The 23,173-nt window shown below is 34.1% G+C and overlaps 1 protein-coding gene across 1 annotated transcript in view; it reads right to left on the reverse strand.

The window, feature by feature from the left end:
• The window catches only part of LOC127718898 (thyroid hormone receptor beta-like), a 43,168-nt gene that overhangs the window by 14,620 nt on the left and 5,375 nt on the right, over positions 1-23,173 (reverse strand). Inside the window, exons 2-3 of the mRNA XM_052224984.1 lie at positions 9,558-9,676; positions 4,786-4,927 (exon numbers count right to left, since the gene is read on the reverse strand). Of these exons, the coding sequence (XP_052080944.1) occupies positions 4,786-4,927; positions 9,558-9,676 (261 nt within the window). The remainder of the gene's footprint in view (positions 1-4,785; positions 4,928-9,557; positions 9,677-23,173) is intronic.

Genomic DNA, 23,173 nt, shown 5'->3' on the forward strand with positions numbered 1-23,173 from the left:
GTGTAGAGAACTACACATTTCTAATTTCTAATGGGTCCAGCACGTCCGAAAAGACGACATACATAATCTCTAAACCAATGACAAAGAATTCAATGCATGAGAACTACGGTCACTTATTTCATGAATGTCTAATAACTTTACACAACATGTACTTGTTAATAAAAATTAACGCCAACCATTCATTATCCATATAAAGCGTACTTAAAGAACTAGCTCACCTATGATGAATATCAGTAAAAGTGAACTTATGAGGCAAATATATCACTAACAGTTAGTTATTCTCTTTCACACAATTTCGACAGAAAATATTCCCACTCCATTAAATATCACAATCTGCATTGTTTAATAGTAATGAGGGGACTGGATCGTAACCCTTGGCCAGCGAAGATGATAAAATGTCGCACAAAAAGGGCAAAAATTTTAAATGCTTTATTTTTTACCATTTTAATCAAAACAACATACCACACGCCTCTACAGTAACCGACATGACAACTCATCCAAGTTTATCTTGAGAAGGAGTAGCAGAAAATACAATATATTATAGAACAAGCATTCCAAGAGTATTGCGTGGCAAAACATAGTCCCCTACCGGTTAAAAATTCATTATACTGGAACAAAATGCTAACTTGATCTGTAACTTGTCATGGTGTAAACTATATAGCAAATATCAAGTCAATATCTTCGAGCAAGACGAAAAAAAGTGAGGAAAACTGATTATAAGGATGAATTTTCTAAGTCCAAGGACCATAACTCTGCACAAAATCATCAGACTGGAACAAAATTCGAACTTGATCTGTAACTTGTCGTGATAAAACAATATACCAATTACCAAATCAATATATTCAACCATGATGAAAAAAGTGCGGAAAACTGATTATTTGAATGAATTTTCTAAGTCCAAGGACCATAACTCTGCACAAAATCATCAGACCGGAACAAAATTCGAACTTGATCTGTAACTTGTATGATAAAACAATAAACCAAATATCAAATCAATATCTTCAAGCACGACGAAAAAAAAAGTGTGGAAAACTGATTTGCCGGACTGACGGATGGACAGACAGACAGACGGACGGAGTGCAAACCTTAAGTCCCCTTCGATTTAGTCGATAGGGGACTAAAAACAATGGATATGGGGTATATCCATCCATGACACAAAATCAGTACATGCACAGCCAAAATCACACAAATATTGCTGTTTTTCATCTCAAAGTCACAGTGAGGCCTTCAACACGGAGCAAAAAAACTCTCACCTCAATACAAGTTTAAGACTCCCCTAACATGTTCATCTTTAATTTGAATTGTATTTTAACGTGGCGTAGAAAGCTAGACATTCTTATGGGTCCAATACGTCCGAAAAGACGACATACATAATCTCCAAACCAATGACAAAGAATTCAGTGCATGAGAACTTCACTTATTTCATGAACATATATAACCTATAAACCAATAATAAAGAGTCTAGCGCATTACACTTATTTCAAGAAAATTTACACATTATGCACTTGTTAATGAAAATTAACGTAAACCATTCACTACCTAAGCATAAAGCGCAGTTGAAGAAATATAGTTGCTTACAGTTATGAATACCATTTCGCGCAATCATTCAATATTTAGTTCAATCATTCAATATTATTAGAACGATTCATTAAAATTGACGAAATATAAATAGATAATGATATTTATATATTTATTATTAAATATCTGTGAGGGAATTCAAAATTTTAATCATACAATTTTCAGATGTAGAGGGAAACTGGCTCTACGTATATATAATATCATATATAAATAGTATATAGTCTATAAAACGAAAAATAATAGAAAATACACCAGGAGAAGTGTTTTATCTTCACTATTACAATGTATAAGTAACTTTACTTGTCTTCAATACTTAATAATTCATATCGTAAAAATAAATATTTGTTTGCCCATGACCTTGTATAAGGTCATACTTTTAATCTCTCGAATGGTTTATTTAAGGTAAACTCTGACCATTAGAGTGACCTGAATAGCATATATCTACACAGTACTTATGTAAATAAATACCATGTACTTATGAATTGGAGGGTCTTAACCACAACATCACAACTTGTCTAATGCGTGTTTAAGACGGAAATACTGTACCTATTTTAATCTCCGTTATCAGTTTGAAGGACAGGCAATACGTATTTTCACGTGTTTGTTAGAGCAAAATATATCATCATTCAACAAAATATCCTGTTTTGAGACGAATACAGAGGCGCTGGCTTAATCTGGTTTTCTTAAAATCAACAAAACAAAACCCAAAACACCAAACGCTTAAATAAAAGACTTAAGAAAATAGTTATCAATTATAAATTAAATGTCTCGTCCCGTTACGGATTTAAGTAGAGGAAAATCCTAGTTGTTTTCTCTAAAATTTGTAAACTTATGTGATAATCGATAAGTTAATGACAAGAACCCCCTTTTTGCAAGGTTTATTCCAAATACTCCCTTTCCCCCCAGGTTGATCCCAATTATAACCCCTTTCCCACAGGTTTATCAAAAATACACCCCTTTTTGCCAGGTTTATCTCACATACACCACCTTGTCCCCAGGTTTATCCCACACACACTCCCTTTACCAGGTTTATCCCACATACACTCCCTTTACCAGGTTTATCCCACATACACTCCCTTTACCAGGTTTATACCACATATACATCCCCTTTTCTCAGGTTTATCCCACACACACTCCCTTTACCAGGTTTATCCCACATACACCCCCTTTTCTCAGGTTTATCCCATATATAAATCCCCTTTTCAACAGGTTTATCCAAAGTACACCCCTTTTTGCCAGGTTTTTCCCACATACACCCCCTCCCCCAGGTTTATCCAATATACACCATCTTTTCCCAATTTTATCCCACATACTTTAGTATCCTTTATCTTCTATTAAATCATGTCGGCAAATCGAAGCATTTGATATATGCAGACCTATGGAGCATTGCTAGTATCTTAAATATTATTAGTTTTTGTAGTCCATGTCGTCAGATGGCTCAAGTTATAAAAAGTAGCGATGCGGAATCGATGCATATAAAATAGATAATGCTACAAATCAACTTTTAGAGGACGAAACGGTTTCTGGGTTCCGGATTCCACTGATAGAACTCATGGTTAAAAAGTAGTTAGCGATTCTGGCCACAGATACTTGGGCTCCGGGCTCCATAACAATTGTGGAGTCCTTGACTTTACACCATAAATTGTATTATCCTACTGGATTAAAGTTACTCGTGTACTGCCCCAAACATGTTATTCATATAGAAGATGTATTAAAAGGCAAGAGAAGTGACAGTTTAACAAAAATAAGTATTTGATAATGTCCACAGGTCATTTATATATAAGTCAAGGCGAAACCCTGATATGAATATAAACCCTGCTTCTTATACTAAAACATTCTTGGTCAGAAATTTTAACACGATAGCTCGCAAGGTAACTCGTTGTTAGTTAAACATTCAGTGACAAATACTTCGTACATTTATATGTTTATATATATTTCAAGCTCAATAGTTTTCAGTGCAGACTGATTTATTAAATGTTATTCACCCCAATCGTACTACTTTCCTGGAAAATACTGCAAATTGCGCGAATTATGTGCTTCCATTCAAAATATCTTTGTTTTTTTATTAACATAAGAAGGCAGACTTTTCTTAATGTGAGTTTGCATTCTCCACATTTAAAGACCTTTTTATAAACCTTTAAAAGAGCATAATTGAACCAACAACCTGGTCTTCTTTGTTTTCTACACAACGTTTCAAAATACGTTTGAAAATTGATAATCTGATTAAAAACCAATATAAGAGGGTCTGGGTGATGTTTACAGAATAGAGAATAAAGGACTAATACTACAAAATAATGGGCAAACAAATAAAGAATAGAGAAAAGAAGACAAAAAAAATAATGAATAGAGAAAACTTGGGTGTTAAAATATAAAGAATAGAGAATAATGGGGGGAAATGTAAAGAATAGAGAATAATGGGGGAAAATGTAAAGAATAGAGAAAAATTGCTTTAAAAATTAAAGAATACAGAATTGAGGGACCCCCCATTCAGACCTTCATATATATATATATATATATATTGTATCTAATAGCTAAACGTCCTCAATGTTTGATCATCGTGGTAGGCGTTGTAACCTCGAGTGCTTGAGGTCGTGGGTTTGGTCAACGGTCCGGTAGGGTGACATGCATGTCTTTCTGTTACGCACGTACCCATCGTGTCGATATGTAATACAAAACAGGGATCATATTCGCATAAAATTAAAGTGATTTCGTTCTTATATACATGCAAAACTTGCCACTGGACGTTAAACACCTACTCATCATCAGCATCTATGATAGATTGAGCAAGGTTTTTTCTTTTGTCCGAAATATGTTTCAACGTGAAACGGAGCTTTGTTTCGATCTGATAATTCAATCCATTTCCAACTGATTTTACAGTTTGTTCTTACGTTGTACAGTTACACCACTGTCCCAGGTTCTGGGGAAGGTTGAACGTTCAAAAATATGTTTAACCCCGCAAAATTCTGTATGAGTAAAAAAAGGCTTCGGCTGTTCAAGCTTTATAAAGTATTTCTTTCATTTTAGAGCCTTCAATGGAAATTGTAATTATGTGTTGATGTATATCCACTTCTTTCTTGTCTAATACTAGTACTGAGAGCCAAATTCAATTTCTGTACTTGAAAGCGGACCAAGCAAGAATAAGTACATTATTTCCAAAAACTAAAGGTCAAATTATACAGGTTGTATTGTGTATAAAAGAGTACTTACAATCGACAGCCATTCCAACATATAAACATTTTTTAAATCTACAATATTGGCACTGGTTTCTTGTTGTTTTGTCTATGATACACGACTGGTTCCATTTGCAATGATATTGTAAGTTTTTCTGGATTGTACGACGAAAAAATCCCTAAAATATAAATATGAAAAACAGTGAGTGATGTCTTATTTTTTTAAGTTTAGTAATAATACAGTTTTACTAACAACAAGACAGTCTTTAACAAATGGGCAGCTTATCCATATCCGGATTTTGACAATTAATGTCTCTTCAGTGATGTTAGGAATCGAAACGGTATTTGGAAGGCCATATAATTTACCTCAATTTAGGATTGACTCTTGAATTTTGAAGAGTCGAAATAGGATGAACGGATTATATAAACCCGAAGGCAAATATAATACAAGCCCAAACGAAAAAATATAAACTTGTCTAAATTGAAAACAACGTTCAAACCTATGATTGCGTTGGATAAAAACCGCAATTTTTATACGTGTGCATGCAAAACAAATTTCTTGGTAGAGGGGTCTAAATACAGCACAAACAACATTTTTCAAAAGACCAAAAAAGTGAAAAAGTATATTTTAACAAAACGCATTTGACTAGCAGGTCGAATAACGGATGGTCTTAAACCCTGCTGACTGCCATGGCGATTGCCAAATAAACGGATCACCAGATGTAACAAAAGGGATCTTAATTATTAATTTAATACCAAACAGAAAACAATAAACTTGCGGAAAAGATGGTATACCGCAAACATGAGGTGCAAAATTGGTACACCATATCCGGATTTCGACAATTAATGTATCTTCAGTGATGTTAGGAATCGAAACGGTATTTGGAAGGCCATATAATTTACCTCAATTTAGGATTAACTCTTATATATATATATATATATATATATAAGTACGTCTAAACAAGTGACAACTCTACGACAGATCCATCCATTGGATCACCAGTGATATGATACACGGCTGAAAACACATATTACATTCATAATTATCCCGGCGAGGGAAGAACAAAAATTTGCTTCCGCAAATTTGCAGATTCAACATTGTTATTATGTATATATATATATTGCAGATTCAACATTGTTATTATGTATATATATATATTGCAGATTCAACATTGTTATTATGTATATATATATATATATATATATAAGTACGTCTGAAACAGTGACAATGTACACAGCCATGTATCATCATCACTGCTGGTGATCCGATGGATAAATCTGTTGTAGAGTTGTCACTGGTTCAGATGTACTTATAAATATAATTATTTCTGTGACTGTATCTTGCATTAATTTGTAGGATCCTTTACAATAGATATTTCAGCTGATCTGTAACAATTACATCTTCATGCCTTATATATCATGTACTGTATTACGACGCTAGATTAAAACTGACGAGGAAAGGTAACACCCGGCCACCGAAAGCTTTATTTTTGAAGCCTAGGTGGTCGTGTGGTCTAGCGCATCGGATACAGAGCAGGCGATTTGGTGTCACGATATCTCAGTAGCATGAGTTCGAATCCCGGCGAGAACAAAAAATTTGCGAAAGCAAATTTACAGATCTAACATTGTTGGGCTGATGTTTAGACTAGTTGTTATATATATATATATATATATATATATATATATATATATATATAAGCAAATTTACAGATCTAACATTGTTGGGCTGATGTTTAGACGAGTTGTATATATATATATATATATATATATATATATATATATATAAACAAGTCTAAATTGAAAACAACGTTCAAACACAATAGGACCAATCCAACATTACCGGATTTTTTCTGTAATCAACTTGGGTAACGGATCCTTGCTGTTGTTAATTATTATGGTAATACATTTTAATAACGCAAATTTGAAGATCTAACACTACAGCGTTAGCAAATTTTTATTCTTCCCTCAGCGGGATTCGAACCCTTGCGTCTGTGACATCGTGGCAACACCGCCTGCACCGTGTCAAGGCGTCAAAGCAAAAAAAAAAAAAAAAAAATAGCATTTCAAGACGTCATAATTATTTGGACTACAGTGTCACCTACGTCAAAACTATTTATTATCCTTGAAACAGTTTTCGGTACAAAAACATCTTATAAATAACAAAATCTACCTACCTCACAACTAATTATCAACTTGTGAAATCTCGAGTGTTTTTTTGTTAATTTGTGTTGAGTGTGAAAGTTAACGCAGTCTTTGTACAAAAAAACATATCACACAAGTATCCTACGTCATCGTGAATCTTAATTTAAGGAACTCGTGTTATGTTATGAGAACAAATGATTAATATTACAATATTCTGATCTTTAGGCAGAAAAACGTGTTTTCAATGGCATTTTTAAACAAAGAATAGTATTAGATGTAGGCTTCTCATGAGGGGGATTAGCCCCGAAGATATGAGACGACTACATCGGATAAACATAGAAGTAATAAATAAATATGTGATCTTTCCTCTATATCTAAAAAGAATAATTAGTTTTGATAAAACAGGAAAAAGTGTCATTATCTCAAATTTTCCAGATGCAGTTACACTTTCAGAAGATGATATAAATGGATTTGGAAGGAAATCTTAATTGCGCCAATTTTTCTGTCATCAAATTGATACCTTATCACTGCTTTTGTATGGCAATATGAATTGCTGTACTGTCTTGTCTTTTTCCGGTTTAATTGCCAAAATCTGAATTGTTTTCTAAAATTTTGATAACACTTCTAGAAGTATTAGATACACCTACATGTATGAGGGAGTATAAGCCCGATTGGGTGTATCTAAATAAACTCAGTCATCATAGATACCAGGATTAACATTTTGTACGCCAGACGCGCGTTTTCGTCTACAAAAGACTCATCAGTGACGCTCGAATCGAAAAAAATAAAAAGGTTAAATAAAGTACGAATTTAAGTTGCACAGCATTGAAGACCCAAAATTCCGCAAGGTTTTGCCAAATACAACTAAGTTAGATTTCTCAATTGAATTGTTCCATATTTTTCATGTCGGGGCCTTTTATAGCCGACTATATGGTACGGGTTTTTCTCATTGTTGAAGGCAAAAGTTGCTTACATCCACTTCATTTGAACTTTGGTGGATAGTTGTCTCATTGGCAATCAAACCACATCTCCTTATTTTTATAAGGTGATCTATTCCTTGTGTAGAAAATCCTTAGTATTTCGAAAAATTCTTTAAGTTTTATTATCATTTAATTTATTATTATTACCATATCAATGATAATTCTTGTCAACACAGAAGTGCTGACTACTAGGCTGGTGATACCCTCGGAGGAAAACTCCACCAGCAGTGGCATCAACCCAGCAATTTGACCATATATTATTGAAAATCATGATAAATGCAGGTTATTCAATTTCATTTCATCTTGGTGTGAATATGAATAAATATGTCTGAACTGCACAAAGATAAAACAGTACTTATATGACAAGTGAAACAAAGCAGTCCAATATACCAGGATTAAAATATTGTACGACAGACGCACGTTTAGACTACAAAAGACTCGTCAGTGACGCTTGAATCTAAAAAATGAAAAGGGACAAATACAATACGAAGTTGAAGATCATTGAGGACCCAAATTTCCGATAGGGATACTAATTGAAAATCCATTTAAACTTCACATCTAATTAAGATGTATGTATAAAATCTTAAAAATGAAAAATATGAAAGGGTTATGATTTTAATATGAATTTTACAAAACTTCTATATAGTAATGAGGGTAAGGGTTTTTTATAACTATAGTCGGACTTCTGAACCCAAATTTGAATGTCTCCCTTTTTGTGAATGTAACTTTTACACTTACCTTGCAGCCCTCATATGTCATACATCTGTAGTGGTACCCAGTAGACACCCCCTCCCCCCTGTGAATGTAATACATTTACCTTGCAGCCTTCACACGTCATACATCTGTAATGGTACCCAGTAGACACCCCCTCCCCCCTTGTGAATGTAATACACTTACCTTGCAGCCTTCACACGTCATACATCTGTAATGGTACTCAGTAGACACGCCCTCCCCCCTGTGAATGTAATACACTTACCTTGCAGCCTTCACACGTCATACATCTGTAATGGTACCCAGTAGACACCCCCTCCCCCCTGTGAATGTAATACACTTACCTTGCAGCCTTCACACGTCATACATCTGTAATGGTACCCAGTAGACACCCCCTCCCCCCTGTGAATGTAATACACTTACCTTGCAGCCTTCACACGTCATACATCTGTAATGGTACCCAGTAGACACCCCCTCCCCCCTGTGAATGTAATACACTTACCTTGCAGCCTTCACACGTCATACATCTGTAATGGTACCCAGTAGACACCCCCTCCCCCTTGTGAATGTAATACACTTACCTTGCAGCCTTCACACGTCATACATCTGTAATGGTACCCAGTAGACACCCCCTCCCCCTTGTGAATGTAATACACTTGCCTTGCAGCCTTCACACGTCATACATCTGTAATGGTACCCAGTAGACACCCCCTCCCCCCTGTGAATGTAATATACTTACCTTGCAGCCTTCACACGTCATACATCTGTAATGGTACCCAGTAGACACCCCCTCCCCCTTGTGAATGTAATACATTTACCTTGCAGCCTTCACACGTCATACATCTGTAATGGTACCCAGTAGACACCCCCTCCCCCCTGTGAATGTAATACACTTACCTTGCAGCCTTCACACGTCATACATCTGTAATGGTACCAAGTAGACACCCCCTCCCCCCTGTGAATGTAATACACTTACCTTGCAGCCTTCACACGTCATACATCTGTAATGGTACCCAGTAGCCGCATCAGTACACACAACACATGGTTCTGGGCCCTGACTCAGGTCCATGTAACTTGGGATGTACGGAGTGCCTACTGAAAAGAAACAATATAAAATTTAATGACCTTGTAAGTTTTATTATTATTTTTATTATTATTATTATTATTATTATTATTATTATTATTATCATCATAATTATTATTATTGCATAGCAATATAATATTTCCCACAGAAAGTAACCAAAAGTTAGCGTGCAATAAATTATAATATTGCACTAGTGCAATAAATCTTCAAAATTTATGACGCCATCAACGACAAAATCTTAGTTTAAACAATTTTTACTTTCAAATATTATATTGCTATACAATAAAAGGGTTATTGCATGAATATTGGGGAATATTGTCCCTCGTAGAACATATATTGCACTCGCAAGCTCGTGCAATATAAAATTCTACTCGGGACAATATTCCCCAAATATTCATGCAATAACCCTATATTATTATTATTGTTATTATTATTAAAATATTATTATTGTTATTATTATTATTTTTATTTTCTCGCACGAAGTTTATACTAATATATAAAAAACACCAAGAATATGTGTCCGCAATATCACATTTCCATGTTCAGTGAACTGAACAAATCTGGTCTAAAACCTAGTTTGGCATTTGTTTATAAAAAGTTAACATCACAATTTAAATGTGTTCAAAGTTTAAAAATTGATGTGACCACAACTTCATGGTAAATTACCTTAACACAAAAAAATTCGTAAGGGTTCCGCGGAACCCAGTGTCTCGCCTACTTTTGCTGTTAATCGCAGGCTCAACAAAAATGAGATGAGGAAAAAATTTAATAAAAATATTCCTCTCAATACAATTTTTTTATTGTAAGAAGCTTCTGTCCAAGTTTGGTAAACAAGTACAAAATTTTAATAAAAATTTCCTTCTAGATATTAGCTTTTGATCATAAACAAACTTCTGTCCATGTTTGGTACACATCCAGGATAGTTTAAGAAAGTTATTAAAATTTTAAAAACTTTAACCACAGAGTGAATGTAATGTTTCCTGGCAGAAAAACTAAGTCCATTTATAAGTAAAATACGGAAAAACAGGATTTTTTTTTTAATTTACTTCTGGATACTATCTTATGATCATAACCAAGCTTCTGTCCAAGTTTGGTAGAAATCCAGGATAGTTTAAGAAAGTTATTAAAATTTTAAAAACTTTAACCACAGAGTGAATGTAATGTTTCCTGGCAGAAAAACTAAGTCCATTTATAAGTAAAATACGGAAAAACAGGATTTTTTTTTTTACAAAATTTACTTCTGGATACTGTCTTATGATCATAAACAAGCTTCTGTCCAAGTTTGGTAGAAATCCAGTATAGTTTAAGAAAGTTATTAAAATTTCAAAAACTTTAACCACAGAGTGAATATTTGTGGACGCCGACGCCGCCGCCGACGACGACGACGACGACGACGACGACGACGCCGACGGAATGTAGGATCGCTATGTCTCGCTTTTTTCGACAAAAGTCGAAGGCTCGACAAAAATCACTTTATATGGGACGAACGAACAGACAAACGGACGGACGGACTTACGGACGGCCAGACGGACGGACGCATAAACTGGAAAACATGATGCCTCCGAAAAGGGCATAAAAACGGGACATTAAAAATCCAAAATAGATCAATCTTCAACAACAGACAGTGGTTGAAACAATATGTCAAGCTCTAAATTGCCAAGGATAGGACCATTTTTCTCAACCCGTTTTCTTGCCCTTTTTAGCCCCTAATTTTCTACTTTATAAACCTCCTTCCATACCTTCGTAACTAACTTTTGCATATTAAGCTTGTACGTTCATACCTTCGTAACGTATTGTGGCATATTTAGCTTGTGCGTCCATACATTCGTAACGTATTGTGGCATATTTAGCTTGTGCGTCCATACATTCGTAACGTATTGTGGCATATTTAGCTTGTACGTCCATACCTTCGTAACGTACTGTCGCATATTTAGCTTGCTCACTGACACCTTCCTGATTATACCTTCTCTGCACGCTCACTAACACTACTTTCTGATTTTACCTCCTCTGAAGTATTTCCTTGGCAAAGAAACTGGCATGAAGTTCGAAATTAAACAAAATTGTCAGATTAGGCAACAACAAAAATAAACCCCAAAAAACTCGGTTTTAGGGTTCTCTACCTACTCCATTGTTAAGCTTTTAAATATCTTCATTTAAATTGGCATTAGAATATGTATATAGTTAACTGACAAAAGTGTAAGTCTTACTATAACCACCAAGGTAGACAAAATAAATAAATGAAACCCCCTATTGACCAATTTTTCTGAAGGATGAGACCCTGGAAACACATAGTGTTTTGTTTGCTCTTATCTTTTATTCAATAATTGTGGTGAAGCCTTCAAACAAGCGAAACCAATATTACCTTTTTTCCTTCGCCTTATTTATAAAGTTCAGAAAAAGTCGATCATATTCATTGCAGTTTATTGACCGCTGTCTGTGACCGGTCGTTGACTGCAGAGTACCGCTAGGTGTCGTTCTAAATATTTAAGCGTATTACACACCATCGCGTAACTTACACAATTTTTTGACAGTGGGGAAGATTGGATTAATTCTCAAACTTCGGGTAAGTTTTAATTTAATATATAATGTATAAGATAATATGTAGATTTACAATTTTTTATACAAGAGCTATACAGATAATTTTATTGTCCAATCAAGCTAAAAATCAACAATAACCGAAGACAAAAAACATTACAATCATTATATCCTTGCAGTTTCATTTTGAGGTTTTCAATCATCCATTTAAAGGACTTGTTTTCATTTAAATATATATATTGTAGTTCAATTATAAATTCAAAAGGCATTCAAAAAGAAAGAAAGACAATTCAAATGTCGAAATACTTAATGTTCCAAGGAGTGAGGTCAACAATGAGGTATCATTATGATATTTTACCAAGTATCATTCAATATAAAACAGAAACATCTAAAACTTGACATTTATAGATAAAACTACCCAAAAGTAAAAGTAAAATTAGGATTTTTGTTTACCCTCTTTTGTGCTTTGAGCAAAAACGAAAGAAGATAGAGAGAAACTTTACAGACTAAATGACCAGCAATACAAGATCAACAAAACAGATTTTGTCATGAATTCTATTCTCGTCTCCAATGTTGGAGATTGTCCTTTGTTGAATATGCACATACACCAAGGTGAGCGACACAGGCTCTTTAGAGCCTCTAGTTATGTAAATGTATATGTCATCATTATATTGTTGTGTATACATGAAATTGTTATTGTTTGTCCCTCTTGTGGGTGTAATTTGTGCTTAATAAAGTATTATATAACCCATATAAAATTACTGTAATTTCGTTAATTTCAATGTATTTTAACGATAAACAAGGTCCATGACCCCCAGTTTTTATATTGAAATTTGAAAGAACATTGACCAAATTGTTGTTTACGGAAGTTTAAGAAAAAATAATCGTCGAACAATTAGACACCCCAGCTACATAAGAGCCTTCAACAATGAGAAAATAAATGGGGAATGTGTCCATGGGACACAGATGATGCCCCTGCTTGCATATAATGTTATAAAGGGACATAACTCAAAAACGGTAAAAGTGACGCTACCCAAATTTGTACTTGATCTGAGTTTTGTGGTAATAAGCATTGTGTATACAAGTTTCATAACATTTGGTTGAGGCAAACTTAAGTTAGAGAACGGAAACGAACAATTCAACATTTTTTTTCATTTGTAAAGGGGCAGAACTCTAGAAAAGTAAAAGTGACGCAACCAAAATTCAAACTTGATCTGTGTTTTGTGGTAATAAGCATTGTTCATAAGTTTCATAACATTTGGTTGAGGCCAACTAAAGTTAGAGAACGGAAACGAAAAATTCAGCAGTCGTCGGACGGACGTACAGACGGACAAGGGTAAAATTTAATGCCCCCTCCACTACGGCGGGGGCATAAAAACATACCGTATAGTCAGCTATAAAAAAAAACCGGTATGAAAAATGTGAAATGTTTAAAATAGAAATACAACGGCCTAATTTATGCTATTCATCTATGCTTATAAAATTGCTTACTGTATTACCATTGTCAGGGAAAAAAACTTCAGAAAAACACAATATAACAATTTCAAAGTCATTGAAGCATGACTTGTGGCGTAGATATATTCAGTTCTCTCAGAAAAAATATATACATGTATGCTGATACAATGACATACCAAATAGTAATGGTATATCGAAGTTACTTCTTAATTAACACACCTATAATATTTAACGTTAATGGTATACCGAAGTTACTTCTTAATTAACACACCTATAATATTTAACGTTAATGGTATACTGAAGTTACTTCTTAATCAACACACCTATAAAAAGTAACTTTATATAAGAACAACGGTTTTACAGCGCATAAAAACTTTTCATAAACACATCTAATGAGTAATGAAAAAAAATCAAACATTTAAATTCTTATATCACTGTAGCACGAACAAAGGGGCGTCATATGGTGCATGCAAATTGAGATACGTGGGTGCTAAAGTTATTTATTCCAAATATCAATGATGTATCGCAAGGATCCAATGGCATATAAGCAGAAACGTTGTCATGGGTTATCCTTTGAAGGATATCAAGTTGTGATGGGTTATCCTTTGAAGGATATCAACTTATAAGTGCATTTTGGCCTTGACGTAATTTTTTTAATATATAATTTTAAAATACTATTTGTATTACTTGTACATGGTTGATATCAGTTCCTAAATGAATTTTATCCTTTACTTGTAAGTACTTATTCTGAGCGGATCTGATAAAAAACTTAACTTTATGAGTTGACGGCAACGCTTTCGCCTAAGAAGTAACGCCCGTGTCACACTCGCTTCTGTAAAAAAATGTAAGTTCCAAGTGAAATCGAACTTGATAAAAGTATCTGTCAAAAAATTACGGACACAGAAATTCTTTCTGAAAAGAACAACTGTACGCTCTTGAGTCTTTCCAGACACAAAACTTTCGAAAGGTATATTTAAACGCTCTGTTTATTGGTTTACGCTTCGACAAGTGGATTTTTTGTTATAGGTGACAGTTTTTCTTTTGACTAAATTTGCTAAATTTTCGAAGATACATTGTTCTATGTCAAAGATATAGATATCTTTCATATTTTCTTATTCAAAATCAAACCCCAAGGGTTGAATGGGGTATAGAATTATGGTCATTTCTTTGTCTTCTTCCGACCGGCAGTAGAACCCTTGCAAACGTTGGGCTTTCGTTTGGTTGTGGAGGATGTATAGATTCGCTGCCACGTCCGGTCAGAATGGGGACATAAATTCCGATGCCTCGTGTCAAGAGAATGCACGTTAAAGAACATACCCTCATATTCCAGTGGCAGACCAAATTTCTCCCCTTTATCCTTGTCAACCCCTTCCTTGCACAACTTACCTTTTGTATAAATTACGAATTTGTTCTCGTTCTGAACATGCATGATATATTTGCCACTTGACGTAATTCAAACAACAATCAAAAACAATCTCATTCAAAATCTTAGCAAGGGATAGATCTAAAGGGAATAACTCCAATACATTTAACAGTAAAGATAGAGGTCAAATTGAACATAAATAGTATTAATACTATTATTTTATGTTAATGAGCTGACAAAATCAAAAGTTAGTCATTTTTCATTGTAATGGACATAAACTGTTACAAACAATATATACTAAAGTAAAAAGATATAATAACAGCAAGCAGTGTCAGTGTTTTACCACAGTACTGTACAGCATTAGGCATGTAACATATGACCCTGACGCAATATTTTCTATTTCTGTTTGTTTTCTAATATTTCCTTTTTCCATTTTTGCTATTTGTTATTTATTTTTTACCTTTACTATCGCATGTATGAGTGTGCCGCCCGATTTAAAAAAATAAAAATAAATGAAAATCTCATCATAAAAATGTTAGAAATGGAATACTTAAAGAATGCGAAGTCATATTTTATTTGACTAAGTACAACAAAAACGAGAAGGATGGTGATCTGATTAATGACCAATACTTATTAAAGTATGCGATATCACATCTGCCTTATCCATAAAATATCCATAAGTAAAGTCTCATATCGATTTCATTATACTTTCTGTCGGCTTTGAGATTGAAAACCAAAGATAAACAAATAAATAAAAATATATTATTGCGCCACATGTCAGTGGTTGTCGTTTGTCGTCAGAATGTTTTATGATATATTGTGGTGAATATTTGATTAAAAAATAAAAAGACACTGATTTTTTTTCTGCAAGTTATGTTTTATTAAAAAAATAACTTTTTTGTTTTTTTTTTTATTAAAGTTTGAAAAAATAAATGGAGAATTTGTCCCCATGGACACAGATGATGCCCCCGCTTGTATACAACATTATAAAGGGACATAACTCAAGAACGATAAAAGTGACGCTACCCAAATTTGTACTTATCTGAGTTAGAAGGTAATAAGTATTGTGCATAGGTTTCAAAATGTTTGGTTGGGCAAACTTAAGTTACAGAACGGAAACTAAAAATTTTGAAATTTTTCGATATATATAGGGGCATAACTCGATAATGATTAAAGTTACGCTACCAAAATTCAACTTGATCTGTGTGTTGTGGTAAAAAGCATTGTGTATAAGTTTCATAATGATTTGTTTGAGGCAACTTAAGTTAGAGAACGGAGACTAAAAATTTTGCATTTTTTCCATTTATAAAGGGGCATAACTCGAGAATGGTTAAAGTGACCCCACCAAAATTCAAACTTGATCTTTATTTTGTGGTAATAAGCATTGTGTATATGTTTCATAACATTTGTTTGAGGCAAACTTAAGTTGGAGAACGGAGACTAAAAATTTTGCAATTTTTATACGACCGCAAAAATTAAAAAATTTTTGGTCGTATATTGGTATGACGTTGGCGTCGTCGTCGTCGTCGTCGTCGTCGTCTGGCGTCGTCCGGCGTCGTCCGAAGACACATTGGTTTTCGCACCCTTACTTTAGTTTAAGTGAATGGATCTCCATGAAAGGAAGGTTGGGATTGATTTTGGGGGTTATGGTACCAACAGTTAAGGAATAAGGGGCCAAAAAGGGGCCAAAAATAAGCATTTTTGTTACTTCCAGACAATAACTTGTGTGTAAGTGTATGGATCTCTCTGACATTGTACCACAAGGTTCCATATCACAAAGGGAAGGCTGTAATTGATTTTGGGGGTAATTGCCTCAAAATTTTAGGAATTAGGGGCCAAAAAAGGGGCAAAAAACAAGCATTTTTCTAGTTTCATGACAATAACTTGTGTGTAAGTGTTTGGATATTTCTGAAATTGTACTACAAGGTTCCATATCACAAAGGGAAAGCTGGAATTGAGTTTGGGGGTAATTGCCCGAAAGGTTTAGGAATTGGGGGCCAAAAAGGGGCCAAAAATAAGCATTTTTCTAGTTTCCAGACAATAACTTGTGTTCAAGTGTATGGATCTCTCTGAAATTGTACTGCAAGGTACCATACCACAAAGGGAAGGCTGGTATTGAGTTTGGGGGTGATGAATCATAAGGGGGTTCAAAAAATTTGGGAGGGGGGATTTTTTGTTTTTGTTTTTTGTTTTCCTCTTTTTTTTCTTTTAAAATTTTCCATTTTAAGTTGGTTATTTCTGATTAATATTTAAAAGCAAATAATAATGATATGGTAGGAGATACACACCAAACAGGATGTGTAAATTATTATATAATAAGTATTGTGCAATAGCAAGAAATTTTCTTTTCCATTTTAAGTTGGTTATTTCTGATTAATATTTAAAAGCAAATAATAATGATATGGTAGGAGATACACACCAAACAGGATGTGTAAATTATTATAAAATAAGTATTGTGCAATAGCAAGAAATTTTCAATTGCACAGTATTGCGCAATAGCAAGAAATCTTCAATTGCACAGTATTGCGCAATAGCAAGAAATATCCAATAGCACAATATTGCGCAATAGCAAGAAATTGTCAATTGTACAGTATTGCGCAATAGCAAGAAATATTCAATTGCACAGTATTGTGCAAAAGAAGATACTTCGTATAAATTGCTTATTTCTTGGTCAATTTCAATGGGGTTTTATTCTTGAATTCTTGGGGTTCTTTAATATGCTGAATCTAAACGTGTATTAAGTTTTTGGATTTTGGGCCCCATTTTTAAATTGGTCCACATTGAGGTCCAAAGGGTCCAAAATTTAACTTTGTTTGATTTCATCAAAAATTGAATTATTGGGGTTCTTTGATATGCCGAATCTAACCGTGTATTTAGATTCTTAATTTTTGGTTCCGTTTTCAAATTGGTCTACATTAAGGTCCAAAGGGTCCAAAATGAAACTTAGTTTGATTTTAACAAAAATTGAATTTTTAGGGTTCTTTGATATGCTGAATCTAAACATGTATTTAGATTTTTGATTATGGGCTCAGTTTTCAAGTTGGTCCAAATCGGGGTCCAAAATTAAACTTTGTTTGATTTCAACAAAAATTGAATATATGGGGTTCTTTGATATGCTGAATCTAACCATGTATTTAGATTTTTGATTTTTGGGCCCCGTTATCAACTTTGTCCACATTGAGGTCAAATGGGTCCAAAATTAAACTTTGTTTGATTTCATCAAAAATTGAATTCTTGGGGTTCTTTGATATGCTGAATCTAACCATGTATTTAGATTTTGGGTATTGGACCATAATAGGTGAATGTCCAATTTAAAATTTTTAAGTTCTTAGACCACATTCATTCTGTGTCAGAAACCTATGCTGTGTCAAATATTTAATCACAATCCAAATTCAGAGCTGTATCAAGCTTGAATGTTGTGTCCATACTTGCCCCAACTGTTCAGGGTTCGACCTCTGCGGTCGTATCAAGCTGCGCCCTGCGGAGCATTTTATTCCATTTATGAAGGGGCATAACTCTAGAACAGTAAGAGTGACGCTACCAAAATTCAATCTTGATCTGTATTTTGTGGTAATAAGCATTGTGTATAAGTTTCATAACATTTGGTTAAGGCAAACTTAAGTTAGAGAACGGAAACTAAATATTTTGTAATTTTTATACGACCGCAAAAATTAAAATTTTTTTGGTCGTATATTGGTATTACGTTGGCGTCGTCGTCGTCGTCGTCGTCTGGCGTCGTCCGGCGTCGTCCGAAGATACATTGGTTTTCGCACTCTAACTTTAGTTTAAGTGAATGGATCTCCATGAAATTTTACCATAAGGTTCAATACCACGAAAGGAAGGTTGGGATTGATTTTGGGGGTTATGGTACCAACAGTTAAGGAATAAGGGGCCAAAAAGGGGCCAAAAATAAGCATTTTTGTAACTTCCAGACAATAACTTGTGTGTAAGTGTATGGATCTCTCTGACATTGTACTACAAGGTTCCATATCACAAAGGAAAGGCTGTAATTGATTTTGGGGGTAATTGCCTCAAAATTTTAGGAATTAGGGGCCAAAAAAGGGGCAAAAAACAAGCATTTTTCTAGTTTTATGACAATAACTTGTGTGTAAGTGTTTGGATATTTCTGAAATTGTACTACAAGGTTCCATATCACAAAGGGAAAGCTGGAATTGAGTTTGGGGGTAATTGCCCGAAAGGTTTAGGAATTGGGGGCCAAAAAGGGGCCAAAAATAAGCATTTTTCTAGTTTCCAGACAATAACTTGTGTTCAAGTGTATGGATCTCTCTGAAATTGTACTGCAAGGTACCATACCACAAAGGGAAGGCTTGGATTGAGTTTGGGGGTGATGAATCATAAGGGGGTTTAAAAAAATTTGGGGGGGGGGGGGGATTTTTTTTTTTCTTTTTTTTACTTTTTTTTTTCTTTTAAAATTTTCCATTTTAAGTTGGTTATTTCTAATTAATATTTAAAAGCAAATAATAATGATATGGTAGGAGATACACACCAAACAGGATGTGTAAATTATTATCTAATAAGTATTGTGGAATAGCAAGAAATTTTCAATTGCACAGTATTGCACAATAGCAAGAAATCTTCAATTGCACAGTATTGCGCAATAGCAAGAAATCTTCAATTGCACAGTATTGCGCAATAGCAAGAAATATCCAATAGCACAATATTGTGCAATAGCAAGAAATTGTCAATTGTACATTATTGCGCAATAGCAAGAAATATTCAATTGCACAGTATTGTGCAAAAGAAGATACTTCGTATAAATTGCTTATTTCTTGATCAATTTCAATGGGGTTTTATTCTTGAATTCTTGGGGTTCTTTAATATGCTGAATCTAACCGTGTATTAAGTTTTTGGATTTTGGGCCCCGTTTTTAAATTGGTCCACATTGAGGTCCAAAGGGTCCAAAATTTAACTTTGTTTGATTTCATCAAAAATTGAATTATTGGGGTTCTTTGATATGCCGAATCTAACCGTGTATTTAGATTCTTAATTTTTGGTTCCGTTTTCAAATTGGTCTCCATTAAGGTCCAAAGGGTCCAAAATGAAACTTAGTTTGATTTTAACAAAAATTGAATTTTTAGGGTTCTTTGATATGCTGAATCTAAACATGTATTTAGATTTTTGATTATGGGCCCAGTTTTCAAGTTGGTCCAAATCGGGGTCCAAAATTAAACTTTGTTTGATTTCAACAAAAATTGAATATATGGGGTTCTTTGATATGCTGAATCTAACCATGTATTTAGATTTTTGATTTTTGGGCCCCGTTATCAACTTTGTCCACATTGAGGTCAAAAGGGTCCAAAATTAAACTTTGTTTGATTTCATCAAAAATTGAATTCTTGGGGTTCTTTGATATGCTGAATCTAACCATGTATTTAGATTTTGGATATTGGACCATAATAGGTGAATGTCCAATTTAAAATTTTTAAGTTCTTAGACCACATTCATTCTGTGTCAGAAACCTATGCTGTGTCAAATATTTAATCACAATCCAAATTCAGAGCTGTATCAAGCTTGAATGTTGTGTCCATACTTGCCCCATCTGTTCAGGGTTCGACCTCTGCGGTCGTATCAAGCTGCGCCCTGCGGAGCATTTTATTCGATTTATAAAGGGGCATAACTCTAGAACGGTTAGAGTGATGCTACCAAAATTCAAACTTGATCTGTATTTTGTGGTAATAAGCATTGTGTATAAGTTTCATAACATTTGGTTGAGGTAAACTTAAGTTAGAGAACGGAAACTAAAAATTTTGCAATTTTTCCATTTATAAAGGGGCGTAACTCTAGAACGGTTAGAGTGACGCCACCAAAATTCAAACTTGATCTGTGTTTTGTGGTAATTAGCATTGTGTATAAGTTTTATAACATTTGGTTGAGGCAAACTCAAGTTAGAGAACGGAAACCAATTTTTGGACGTACGGACATACGTACGTACGTCATTTGTACGTATAGACGGACACGAGTAAAACTACGGCGGGGGCATAAAAACACTTTTTGTTCCCAGAACCCCCACCACTGATAAATAATAGATGCCTAAGTAATTCAATGCGTTATGTATTAAAGACGACCGAGAGTAAATCAATGTTAACGATGCTTTGGTTGCCATGGCAGGGCATGAAGCGACGTTTACATGAGAATAGGATTTTTTTGCGTATAGAATGCCATGCTTTCAACATGTGTTTTGGATTTAAATCTTTAAAGTGATTGCGTATTTATACACACGCGCATTCAAACGAATGATCTCCTCCTCAGTACGTCCCGTGGATGGTTCATTTCAAATCTACCTTACGGTTGGATTATTGCTCGAGTTAGGAGAATCCAATTAAATATGCCAAATAATTATGCACTATTCTATATATCAAATATTGCACCTACATTTATGAAGGTCAATAGAAAATAATTTCTCCTCAAGTAAGCTTTCAAAAACTTTGTTCGTTAGTCTGTAATTAAGGTAAAAAGATCTAAGGCCATAAAACTGAAATATCTGTTTCGTTGAAACAGAATTGCTAGTTTCTCCAAAAATAGCCTTCAAATTATTTTTTACTTTTTAAAAAGTTCCCCAGAGGAATTTCTATTGCACTGACATGAGAACTTAAATCTATTATCCCCATTTCCTATATACTGACCGATCACATTCTAAATGGTGATGACAGATGTAAGCAGCTGCATTTATTTATCTTGACACGTTATTGAAGAACATAAATCACAGATGGGATACCTATTTAATATACTGCCAAGTTTTATAGACTTAAACAGTTATAAATTACTCCCAAGATTCCTTTCAATGAAATATCTTGCCCAAGATAATGTCAACGCAGAAAAATATCAAAACCTTCCATCTTGCTCATGTGTGTAATTTCAGTACCGTATGTTGTACACATAATATGTAAATAATGCATCTCGCTGCCAAGTTTAGCGTTGATCACTGTTGCATTTTTATGCCGGCAGTTATTCCAAAGCTGAATTTCTTCTCTGTTAATGTCGATGGGTTGCTCAGTGTCTCATTGACATATACTTCACTTCTCCTTATATGTATGCAATTTACGGTCATGTAAAAGGGGCTACATCATACAGTATTTTAATATGATATTTGCATGTTCTAAAGCCTGCAGGATTGTTTTCTTTTATAAACATTAAGCGAAAGAAAAAAGATCAATACGTTTAAAACCAATAAAAAAAAACAACTATCAATTATGCTATTAAAAATCAATAAAAAAAATAAAAGATAAAGTATTCCATAACAAAAACCCATTACAATCAGTAAGCAGTAATCCAAAGTGTTTTAAACGGGGATTCTAGGGAGTGTTATATAGAAAAGGAGTCAGTTAAAGCCTAATTAGACAATGAGGTATCCCACGCACTACCCCTCTGCATCCGCTTGTTAGAACTGCAATAATGGGGGAAACTGCATGACCGGTGACTTAAATGGTTATAAAAAGATTGTCATAAAACGCTTAACCCTCAATTCTATTTTTCAGCTCAGTAATTTAGTAAACAAATTTCTTATAATTTATTCAGTTTTGACCTAGAAATTCTTCGTTGATAACTGATTCAATTCATGTTAAGATCCCGTGATGTTTTATCTTTTACTGCGGAGCTTTAATGGCGGGGCTGTCATGTCTGCTTTATCGATCAGGGTCGGCTTTATTCTTTTTCTCAGCTGCTTTCCCATTGATGAGAAGAAAATGTCGAGGTGACCTTTCAGAACTAAGATGGAAACACTACAAAGGTCGAGACGACATAAAAGTTAATTAAAATTTCAGAGACACGTCATATTTTCAGTTCATAAATGAATTTTTATTTTTTCCAAAAGTTCAATTTAAGTGACTCTCTCATACTCGTTAAACGTGGGCGAAATTTGTGTTAATAAATTTGATTAATTGATTGATTGATTACACGATTTAAAAAAGTAGATAAAAATATCAAGTTAAAACTTGTAATTCAATAATTTTCAAACCACTAGCTCTCTCACACACACTACTGCTACGCACTTGAGTCATGTAAGATGCTTTTAATATACAGTATACATGTACAGATGATTTTTATTTGTAGAATAACCTTATAAGGTAGGAAATCCAAGATTGGTCTGACGTTTGAAGTCAACCGACGGCCCCATTAATTCTAAAAAGGCCGTCAA

The sequence above is a fragment of the Mytilus californianus genome, unplaced genomic scaffold (genome assembly GCF_021869535.1).
Source record: "Mytilus californianus isolate M0D057914Y unplaced genomic scaffold, xbMytCali1.0.p SCAF_10, whole genome shotgun sequence".
Lineage (NCBI taxonomy): Eukaryota > Metazoa > Mollusca > Bivalvia > Mytilida > Mytilidae > Mytilus > Mytilus californianus.